The 12,139-nt window shown below is 44.2% G+C and overlaps 1 protein-coding gene across 1 annotated transcript in view; it reads left to right on the forward strand.

The window, feature by feature from the left end:
* The window catches only part of LOC135218260 (pentatricopeptide repeat-containing protein 2, mitochondrial-like), a 121,504-nt gene extending 109,478 nt beyond the window's left edge, over positions 1-12,026 (forward strand). Inside the window, exon 8 of the mRNA XM_064254433.1 lies at positions 11,815-12,026. Within this exon, the coding sequence (XP_064110503.1) occupies positions 11,815-11,985 (171 nt within the window). The 3' untranslated portion in view covers positions 11,986-12,026. The remainder of the gene's footprint in view (positions 1-11,814) is intronic.
* Positions 12,027-12,139: the final 113 nt, after the last annotated feature.

The following is a 12,139-nucleotide window of genomic DNA, read 5'->3' on the forward strand; positions in this document are numbered from 1 at the left end:
GTCAAGGAGGATAATTATGGCAGTTCAAGAGCAACTGTCCTCTCTAGTGGGAGTTTTAGCGCCTCGTCGGAAGGACGTGACGCTTCCAATTAAGAAGTCTCGTCCTCTCTCACCTGCTCAACGAGAAGCGTCATGCAGACGTGAAGCTGCTAAACGTCTTACAGAAGCTTCGAGTTCGAGAACGAGAACGGTGGCTTACGAAAGTTTCGTAACGCCAGAGAGACGTAAGACGTCTTTTAGACGTGAAGCGTCATTGAAATCGGATCATAGACGTGACGCTCCGACCAATATTGTGACGCCAAGTAGGACGCCTTTGGAGAGCGGAGCGTCTTCCAGGCGCGAAGCGTCTTCAAGACGTCAGCAGACAAGTGAGCGAGAGACGTCAGCCAGGACGCTTGGCGAACGGGAAGCGTCATACAAGCGGGAAGCGTCTTCTAATTTTCAAGAGAAGCCTGAGCTTGTGGCGCCTTCCAAGACTATTAAGGCGGGAAAGAGGAAAGATTTTCATTCCCTTAGCCCCTCTCCTATTAGGAGTTTGTCTCCTCCAGAAGAGGAACGTACGGAAAGGAGAGCGGAGACTCATGTAGATCCCGAGTTGGAAGAAAACTCGGATGATGATGAATATCAGGGAAGAGAAGGACTGTCGAACTATAAGGTTTTGACTACCTTGCTTCTTGAGGAGTACGGAGACGAGTTGACTCCTGCCGCTCCTCCTTCTCCACGCTCTCTCTTTTCCAGTGCTAAGACGAAGAAGCCTTCGTCTTTTCTCAAAATGAAGCCCACCATTTCGATGAAGAGGGCCTTACAATCCTTAGACTCATGGATGAAGTCTAAGAAAGACTTAGTGAGAACAGTCTTCTGCATGCCTCCAGCAAGATTAGCTGGGAAAAGAGGCATTTGGTATCAGACGGGAGAGAATATGGGTATTGCTCTCCCTTCTACATCGGAAGCAGATTTTTCGACCTTAGTTGACGCTTCACGTCGACAAGGTCTCAATTCGGCACGAATTACGTGGGGAATTTCTGAACTGGACCATCTCCTCAAGGGACTCTTTCATGTATTGGAAGTCTTCAACTTCTTAGATTGGTCCCTTGGGGTGATGTCCAAGAAAGCCCATGATTCGGAAGGAATCGAACCTGAAGCCCTGTTATGCATATTGTCTTGTATTGACAAAGCGGTACAGGATGGATCTTTTGAAATCTCCTGCATTGATTTGGAGCAGGTCTTCTAAAGAAAAGGACTGTATATGGCGCCTTCTTAACCAAGGCAGTCTCACACGCTCAGAGGGCAGCTCTACTGTATTCGCCTCTATCTGACTTTTTGTTCCCTTCTCAGTTAGTGAAGGACATTGCGCATTCTTTAACTGAGAAGGCGACTCAGGATCTTCTGACGCAGTCAGTAAGAAAGAAGAAACCTGTGTCTGCATCGGACAAGAAAGGACCTAGTACATCTGTTCAGCCCTTTCGAGGTGGTCCGACCTCCAGACCTCCCGCAAGAAGGAAGGCTCCGGAGAAGAGAGGTAGTCTGCCTTTCGTCCCTTTAAAAACAAAGGGAATATGAGATTCTCTCCTCCAAGCACCAGTAGGTGCCAGGCTCCTGGGATTTGTGGAAGCCTGGACACTGATAAACGCAGACGCGTCTTCTTTGGCTATCATAAGGAAGGGATATCGTATCCCTTTCCTGAACACTCCTCCCCTAATGTCAATACCAAGGGAACTATCAGCCAAGTACAAGGATCCTGTGCTGAGGGATACTCTTCGATCGAAGGTGGAACAAATGTGGGACAAGAGAGCGATAGAACTAGTACTGGATCAAAACTCCCCCGGGTTTTTACAATCGCCTTTTTCTGGTTGCGAAAGCCTCGGGAGGCTGGAGACCAGTACTGGACGTCAGCTCTCTGAACAAATTTGTTCAGAAGGAGAAGTTCTCCATGGAGACTTCTGCTTCAGTCCTAGCGTCATTACGACAAGGAGATTGGATGGTGTCTCTAGATCTCCAGGACGCCTACTTTCACGTCCCGATCCACCCTTCATCGAAGAAGTACCTCCGTTTCATGACGGGGGGAAGGATCTTTCAGTTCAGAGCCTTGTGTTTCGGCCTGTCCACAGCTCCTCAGGTCTTCACAAACCTGATGAAGAATGTGGCGAGGTTTTCTTCACCTCAAAGGAGTAAATATCTCTCTGTATCTGGACGACTGGCTCATCAGGCCAGATCAGAGAGACAGTGCTTGGAGGACCTAAAGTTAACGCTAGATTTGATCAAAGCGTTGGGATTGCTCGTGAACCTCGAGAAGTCTCAGCTGATCCCCAGACAGGACCTAGTCTATCTGGGGATTCGGATGGATTCTCGGGGTTTTCGAGTATTTCCTTCGCAAGAGAGAATCGCAAAAGGTTTGCGGATAGTCTCTCTCTTCTTAGGGAAGGAACATACGTCGGCGAGGGAATGGTTGAGCCTTCTAGGGACCCTTTCCTCGATTCTAGAACAGTTCTTCCCACTAGGAAGACTGCATTTACGTCCGCTTCAATTCTTCCTCAAGAAGTCTTGGAGCTGGAAAACCGGACAGCTTTCGGACGTTTTTCCCATTCCAGTGGAGATAAAATCGCACCTGGAGTGTGGTTGCCCCCTCTGCAAGAGAACAAAGGGATCTCTCTAAAAACACAGAACCCAGACCTAGTGTTGTACTCCAACGCATCGGAGAAAGGTTGGGGAGCGAACTTAGGCTCAGAAGAGGTGTCAGGCACCTGGAAACCAGCACAGGTGACTGGCACATAAACAGCAAAGAGCTCTTCGCCGTGCATCTGGCTTTGAAGAGTCTAGAACCTCTGGTGTCGAACAAAGTAGTGCAAGTAAACGTGGACAACACCACCGCACTTGCCTACATTCGGAAACAGGGGGGGACTCACTCCTCGTTCCTTTACGAACTGACGAGAGACCTATTGATTTGGACGTCCCACAGGAACATCTCCCTGCTGACAAGGTTCGTACAGGGAGTAAAGAATGTGAGGGCGGACAGACTCAGCAGGAGGAACCAGGTCCTTCATACAGAGTGGACCCTACACGAGGAAGTGTGTCTCGATCTCTGGTCTCTGTGGGGGACTCCTCATGTGGATCTCTTCGCAACATTCATTTCCAAAAGGCTGCCAGTCTTTTGCTCGGTCGTGGAAGATCCAAGAGCACTTATGGTAGACGCCTTCCTGCTAAATTGGTCTCGAGTAGACGTATATGCTTTTCCCCCATTCAAAATCCTGGGATTAGTAATGAAAAAGTTTGTGGCGTCAAAGGAGACGAGGATGACGTTAATAGCCCCCTTTTGGCCGGCCCAGGATTGGTTCACGGAGGTGGTAGAGTGGATCGTAGACTTTCCAAGATCCCTACCAAGAAGGACGGATCTTCTCAGACAACCACACTTCAAGAGGTACCATCAAAACCTCCCCGCTCTCGCTCTGACTGCCTTTCGACTATCGAAAGACTTGTCAGAGCGAGAGGCTTTTCTCGCGAAGTGGCAAGCGCGATCGCGAGAGCACGCAGAACCTCCACTACGAAAAGTATACCAATCGAAGTGGGAGGTATTTAGAAGGTGGTGTAGATTCCAAGAAGTTGTCCCTCCTCCACTGACCTCTATAGCGGAAATTGCTGATTTCCTGCTATTCCTGAGAGAAAAATCTCATCTAGCCGTATCCACAATAAAGGGATCAGAAGTATGCTCGGCTGTATTCAGGAATAGAGGATTGGATCTGGCAGATAATAAAGATCTCCACGATCTCATAAGGTCTTTTGAGACTTCAAAGTCTAAGGAACCAGTACCTCCGAACTGGAACCTAGACGTAGTCCTCAAGTTTCTGTCATCGGAAAGATTCGAACCTCCTCATCTGGCATCGTTTAGAGACATCACCAGAAAATGCCTATTCCTATTATCTTTAGCTACGGCAAAGAGAATTAGTGAATTACATGCTCTGCAGGGATAAAGTAGGATTCAAGGGAGACTCAGCTATTTGCTCGTTTAAGACCCTGTTTTTTAGCGAAAAACGAGAATCCCACGAATCCCTGGCCTAAGTCATTCGAAGTCAAAGGTATGTCGAGTCTCGTAGGCAGAGAAAGCAGAGAGGTCTCTATGCCCTGTTAGAGTCTGAAGTTCTACCTTCAGAGAAAGCATCAGATTGGAGGCTCTAGACAAGGTCTTTGGTGCGCGGTAAAAGACCCCACAAGACTGATGTCCAAGAATGCGCTGGCATTCTTTGTAAGAAACGTCATTACAGACGCTCATAAGGTCCTGTCCTGACGAACAGTTACAACTGTTGAGAGTAAAAGCTCATGAAGTGAGAGCTGTAGCGACGTCTCTCTCGTTTCATAAGAATATGTCGCTTAAAAAAACATCATAGATTACGACATTTTTGGAGAATGCAACTCAGTATTTGCATCTCATTACTTGAAAGACGTTCGTGTGACTATGAGAAGTGTTTTTCTCTAGGTCCTTTCGTATCGGCGGATACGATTCTGGGTACGGGAGCCGACACCAATCCTTAATTGTATATACTTTTCTTCTTTTTGGATCATGGTCTGGAGTCTTTTCGAACAATAGGACTTGTTTAGCACGGCGGCGGCCGTCTATGTTGTTCAGTAAGAGAATCTTGTCATATCCAATTAGATGAGTATAATTTTTTTTTGAAAATTATGTATGTGTGCGTAGTGGTTTTTGAGTTACGGTTGTTGTGACGAGTTCGGGGATAACTCGGAACAATCCTTAGTTCTAACATATGGTTAGGATCAGGTGGTCGGGATTGGTTTGTGTGCTCCTTCATAAGGTGTATTGTCATATAAGATCAGCACCCATTGACAAAGTCCTTTTAGGCTTCTGCCGGAGTAAGCGGATAAAGACCCATCGGCAGACCCACAAGAACTCTTGGCCATAGATCATATATCTCTGCTAAAGTTTTCTTGAGGTGATTGCAGACTACTGGGCAAACACCTACGAAGTCTACCACCTATCAGGTAGGAACCAAGGTTTTATTTATACCTACAACATATGTTGTTTACCTGTCTATTCCATATAGAAGCTGTCTCTTACCCTCCACCGAAGGGTGCCAATCAGCTATGTATATATCTGACAGGTAAGTTGATTGTATGAAAATGATATTGTTATGTTACAATAAAGTTTCATACATACTTACCTGGCAGATATATACAATTAAAGGCCCACCCAGCCTCCCCGCAGGAGACAGGTGGAAGAGAAATAAAATATGATAGAAAACGGGGATGGTTCCTAGTCCTGCCGCCCAGGGCAGGCCGGTAGATCACCTGACCTACCTGTAGCGAGTGGCGCGAAATTTGAATTTCTGTCGGGGACGACGGAGTCTTAGCTATGTATATATCTGCCAGGTAAGTATGTATGAAACTTTATTGTAACATAAACAATATCATTTTTATATTGAAATACATGTCATTTCTCAACCAAAGTCCATGTGTCAATGGTAAACAAACTCGCGATTTCACATGATTTTTGGGGGGGCATAGGGCCTCTTATGTTTTCCAGGAAATGTACTGTCTGAACCCTCCCACTGTCCGAATTGTCATCGTCCTCTATATTCTTTTTGTTTCTTCTTTTCTTTCAGATGCATTCTTTCTATTTTTCAATAGCTTTTTTCATTTCCTCAGTTATCTGTAGTTGTATGGGTCACCTAGTGTCCCTGGAGAAGCTGGCTCCAAATGCAGTCGAGTTTTGGAAGGCAGCCAGTCCTTTCCACTCATTAATTATTGTTGTGCTTGTTGGTGCTGTGGTGAGAGTTTGGAACCCAGTCAGTCTTGACAGCAGTGTGTACCTGTCAAGCCCCGGAGCCCCATCGACATAGTGACTTGCAAAGTTTACGTTGTCATTCAGGGATACCAGTCTTAAACAGACGACTTCTCCAGTGTGGCTTTGTTTGCTTGTATGTAATCTTGTCTTCATATGATGTTTTGTCATCCGATGATGTTCGCCTTGGTTCTCCCATTTATCATATGAAATAAACTTGTCATTACAGTTTTGTTTGAATACATGAATAATTCCATTCTTACACAATATTTTCTGCTTTTGTAAAAGTAGTCTGTTTTGTGATGTTATGGCTACTTTTATGACGACATAGTTTCAATTGATCGACTGCATTTGAAGAAAAGTGTGACCTGTCTTCCACTACCTCAGGCATTGGAGTTTTCTTGTGAAATTCTTTGCTTTTCATCACATGTACATGTAATGGCGAGACCCTCATGTTGCTGTAAACGTCTAAGAGATTCTTTCATCATCGTCATCTTCATCTTCTATCTGTGTTCTCCCTCATCTACAACCTGGGGTTTGTTTCATGTTATGAGTTTCTCTTCAAGAACCTGCAACTCAGTTCTGTAGGTGCATGATTTCCTTGGATTCAGCAAGTTGGAGAGGTAACCAGTGTCACCATTACTAATTCGGGAATATTCCCGAACTAGTATCTTCTCCCTTATTTCTTCAGGCACTTGGGTAAAGGAAGCAACCAATCTTCATCCCATTCATGGCTTGGTAGCTTGTCTGAGTTCTTTGATTTCTTTGAAATCCAAGATTAAGGATGCTTACTGTACACTCGGTTTTCTTCAGAACTTCGATTTGATGATCCTCTCCAGATGAAGTAGCCGTGAAGATTCTACACCATCCCAGCCAGAGTTGGTGTAGTTTCCTTTGTTGGATGTGAGAAATTCTGGATGTTCTGGGATGTTTCCAGCATAGGTGTTGTTGCCTAAACCCTCACACATTCGTGACTTAGTCAAGTTCTTTCCAGATTTACACGGACGTGACCAGATTCACTGATTGCCTTCTCATGATTTAAGGACGTCCAGCTAAGGATGTTGCTCTTTCGTCCATGTCCGTGAGTGATTTTACGTGTCCATAGACATGTGTCCTGAGAGCTGGGTCGTTGTCTTTCTCTCATGGACATGAGTCTCCCCTTCATGTACGTGGATGCCTTCATCTTTCTCGCATTCATGTTCCTGTGGAGATTATCATTGTGCTTCTACCACTCGGAAGTCTCACGTTTGCCTTCAAGGCATTCTTCTCGTTTCAAGTCTCATTTGCCTGCTAGGTCCAGGACTTCCTCACCTGTTGCTCACATACGTGGACGTGTTTCAAGTGACAGCCATGATATTGTTGATGGGCTTGTCCCTCATGGTGGACATGCTCCTTTGGATATTCACCTTTCCAAGAAACCAAGGTGTTCCTTGTTTTGTTCTCATAGGAGATCCTATGTTCGTCGTTTGCCTTCTGCTCAGAGGTCGTGACTTGTCAAGACGGGGGTATTGTGCTTCTGCTTCCTTTTCTCCCAGACGGTGTTATGTACGTCGTTCATCGTCGAGCGTCCGTGTGTGACTTCACAGTCAGACAAATGTATGTACGTGACTAGATGACCATAGACCAACACACATGTTGTTCCAGGGAGGAGGATGTCTCAAGATGCTACTTCCAGGCATGGACCGTCGACCTAAGCCCTCTGCCATACAGTATGCCTGTGCAATGCCTTTTGGTCACATAGCTAAGTGTTGATGGACATTGCCCAAGTAACACCTGATGGAAGTTTCATTGAATTCATTCAATCAGGTCCATACGGCCTTCTTGTGGGAATTAATAGTCTTTGTGTTGACCTGAAGACTTCAACCCATCTCATGTAGGAAGAATTCTCATTTCATCATTTATTTTCAATTTGGATGGTTCCTATGATAATATTGACCTAACACTTACAGTACTTTTTGTACCAAAGCAGTTACGATTAGTCAGTAGGTTGGTTTGTTTACAGTGAAGTTTTGTAGAACCATTCTGCTCTACGCTTATGAAGCAGGATTCAATTAATTCTGATTGTACAAGGCATTTTCCTGGTGCAAATAGAATTCTTTTTTAACTTCATAAATCTACGAATCGGACCTACCCACTTAACTGGTTAGGTACTCGAGTCTAGACCAAGAAGACTTCGAGGCTAAGGAAGGATGAGGAAATATTTCCCTTTACCAGCTTAGACTAACCTACGTGGTTGAGTTCTTAGCCTAACCTAGCTAGTTTGGACCTACCTTTACTAACTTAGCCTAGCTTGAGTGGTTGAATTCTTAGCCTAGACCAACTTCGCCTAGCCTAAGTGATTGAGTTCAAGGCCCTAGCCTAGCTAGTTTGAACCTATATGTATCATCCTGGCCTAGCCTATCATAGATGATTCGAATCAATCTTTATCAGACCTGCTCTTCAATATTCCGCAGCATGTTCCTCTGCTTCATGACTTTTGCAAGAGGAGGTTTTTCCTTTTCTTCAAGTTTGGGATTGGGTTAGATTAGGTTGGGTACAATTCCTAACTTAGCCAAACTTTTTACATACAGTATATCCAAGTAACCAGACAAGTACTGTCTCTCAATTTCCTAGTTGTTCTCATCTCTGCAGGAGTTAGGATCAGTCTTTAGCATTGCACTATGTTGCTCAGGAATGTCACCATGGTGTTCCTTAGTCAAAAAGGGGGTTTAGGGTTAGCATCCTATCATGATAGGACATCTCAGTTGAGTAGCATACTGAACTCATGTCATCATAGGGGATCTCCTCAAAGAACGTCTTCTCTGTTGGAAATGCGCATTCCTTTGACAGTAGGGTATTTATCACGTATCTGCATAGAGCATATTATCATACGATACTGCTTAGGTTTACTGTTGTCTTGTCTTTCTACATGGAGAAGACCCATGTTAGACCTCTTCGCTTCATGGTTCAACGGGAAGCTAGAGGTCTACTGTTCAGTAGTCCCAGCTCTGTTTTGCTGGGCTGACTCCCTTCTGCATATTGAGAACAACCTGTGTGTTTACGCATTTCCTGTCTTTTGCCAGAATACCAGCAGGATATGCACAGCCTATCACAGGAAACACACTGGTAGCCTGCTACTGTCTGAAATGTTGTGTGATAAGTGTGCCCTGTCCTCAGTAGAGGATTTATGGTCATTATTTAAAAGTGGCTTTTTTCACTTCTCTGTCCGCTACCTCATTACCACAAACTCCCATGAAGGGAATTCTAGCAGAAATTAATGATTTCTGCTAACATGAGTTGTGATAAATTTTTTGGACAGGAAGGAACTATTAAACACTGAGCTTCTAATGCATTTTCAGATCAAGCTTTTATTATTATTATCTAAATGTTTCTCAATAACATGGTCATGTTTTGTAATGTAAAGAGCGTACCAGTATATGCTTGGTAGATATGGGTCTATCACAATGGCCACACACTGGGGCCACTTCCAAAATATTGTTGGTTAACTTGGTATGAAAGTATATAGGACAAAACATTCTGCTTTAATATTAAAGAGTTCCAAAACCTTATCTGTAATGCTGTTAACTACATCAATTACAGAGGCAAAGTCAGGTAACTTATCTGGTAGCCATGATTATCCCTACATTTTACAGCAACTTTAACCACAACCCTTTTCTGACTGTGCCAACTATAAATACCGATATGTTTGAGGTTACATTTAGTAATTTATACTATAATCTATGTTTAAAATTAGCATGTTAAAATGACAAATTTTTTTATCAATTTGTATTTTCCACAACTACAAACCCAAAGGCCTGTCCACACGAGCGGGCCTGATCGGTGTGCTCTGGGGTTGACGGGCTCACCCGTGAATGTTGTCCACACGGGTGAGGCGATGGAGAGGTGGGCGTGCCCGACGATGCCAGTAGTGTCTTCAGTGCGGTACGATAAACATGGTGCCTACCGCAAAGAAGATATTGTGTAGCATGATGATTGCTTTGTGTGTGATGAAAAAAAAGAAGAAAAACAAGAGAATATGGTGCAAAGAATGACTCAGTAAAAGAAATGTATATGGTTAACGTACGTCTGCCAGGGTCGAAGCTCAAGCCATCGGGCACCACCATGGTGATTTTGCTACAAGACCCATCGGGCAATTTGACGGTTTGCCCGTCAAATGTGCCTGTTAGAGGGGAGGTCTGCCTATCAGGCCCGGTCGTGTGGACAGGCCTTAAGGTGTTTATGTAAGGGGTAAGGGAAAATCTCTAAGCGCTTGCTAGATCTGGGTAAAAATAGAACAATGGTTTGTTGACGGCAGGGTGATAGCTAATGGGGAGAGAGTAGGCAGGCTGGCACCTCTTCCCCCCAAAAACTTGTGCTGCATGACCTATCAGTAATTTCTCATGGCCTGTCCACACTAGTGGGCATGCCCATCAGGTACTTCTTCTTGTTAATATTTTCTCACATTTCTGAAGCAGCAGTCAGTAAGTATGGTGGAATGGGTTACGGGAACAGAATTTGCCCGTCAGGCAGTGACCGCTAGTGTGGTTAGGGCATTAAATATCTTCCTCGCAAGACATATTCTGCCCTATCTCACATAAAAGCCAGTTTGTTAAGTACTACGCCTTGGGTTTGTTTATTTTTTTTGTGTGTGATTGTGTTACATTTGTTTGTGTTTTGCATCAAGAGATGAAAATGCTTGATTCATCTAAGGCGGCTTTGCCTTAAGAGAAGATACCCTGGGGTAGGTAACAATCCTTGCTTTCATTGTTTAGCCTCTTTTGACACTGATCCTCATTGCAGATCTAATGATTGCAATGTAACCCTTGTTTGAGTGTCTTCATTGGTCTCTTGAGCAACGGAAGCATTTTGGTAGAAGAAATGCTAAAGGAAGTTGGCTGTTCCATCTTGGGAAGGCTTCTTGCCTCCAATGGCAGCTGATGCCAGCATTCCTCCTCTCCTATACTAGATTTGCCTCATTGCATCTTCTAGGGAAGATTTTACTCCTCATTCATCTATTGCTGTCTTTAGAATAAATTGAGGGGTTTGGGAGATCTTGTGCTTGATTTAGCTGCGACTGTTCTTTTGCAGGGGGAAAGTTCCCGCCCTCCCTTTGTTAGTAGGGATGCAGCTCCCCCTTGAACTGTTGTTTCAGGTATGAATGCTGAGAAGCTGACTAAATGTTGGTTGCCTTTAGGCCTACAAGAGGAGCCAAGGCCCCGTCCATACGGTCGAGCTTTGGTCGATGAACTTTGTCCGATGTGACGTCAGAAGCGGAGAAACAGCAGGAAAAGTCAGAATTTTGCCGCATTTTCTCTGCTTCTGACGTCACATCGAACAAAGTTCGTTGAGCAAAGCTTGACCGTGTGGATGGGCCTTATCATTGGGGTCTGCTGTCCCCCCAAGAAAGCCAAAACCTCCAGACTGGGATTTGACACTGGTCCATAGGAACCTCACTCATTCACCATATGAACCCATACAAGGTTCTCAGGATGGTCCTCTTGCTGGCTTAGCTTCTTGTTTTAGTGTTAATAGAACTCCATGACCTCTGTTTAAGTTTTAAACACTTGAGGGGTTGGGGGTATGTAGTCTTCAAATTTGTAGCCCAGACTTAAAATCCCTTCCCTGACAGACTACTGGTAACAATCCAGAGGAATTACTTACAGGGTTATGTAAAGCTACCTAAAAAGGACTCGGCATCTCGGGCCTGAGTGTCGAAGACTTTTTATAAGCATGGAACAGATTATGTCCAAGAATACCATCTTTTGGCTATGGGAAGTACATGGAACTTGTGGCCACCACTAATCTGGCCACGCCACCGAGGCGCTCCCTGCCTGTTATTAGGGTACTGAACCCATTTATCCTTGGGCCCGTTGGTGGCAAAGTAGAATCCTTGAAGGTGTAACTTTAGTGGGACAATTCTCTCCATAGAATTGCACTTTTAGCAAAATATGCATTTAATTTCAATGAATTGCACATTTCATGAATTTTTTTCACAAGTTAAATGTTTAAGTTCTTAATGATAGAATAATTTATATTTTTTTTTTCAGCCTTTGGATGAATATATATGTGAACCTGTCGCACAGTTGCCATCGAAGACTTCAAAATTCAATGATCGCAGAGACAGAGCGATGCTTGCTGCTTCGTTCAATCGAAATCGTGGGACACAATGGCATGCGAGTAGAAACAGAAGTAGACCAGGATTAATGGATATGGAATAAATTGATTAACATTTGTACAGTAAATGACATTAAGTCCTTTAGCCGTTTTTTTTATTCAGATACCTTCGAGTTTTGCTGCCTCCACACAACTGCAAATTATATAATTAGATTTGAAATTGGAAGCATAATTAATTACAAGATTTATGAATTACTT

Source organism: Macrobrachium nipponense, chromosome 9, assembly GCF_015104395.2.
Source record: "Macrobrachium nipponense isolate FS-2020 chromosome 9, ASM1510439v2, whole genome shotgun sequence".
In the NCBI taxonomy this organism is placed as follows: domain Eukaryota; kingdom Metazoa; phylum Arthropoda; class Malacostraca; order Decapoda; family Palaemonidae; genus Macrobrachium; species Macrobrachium nipponense.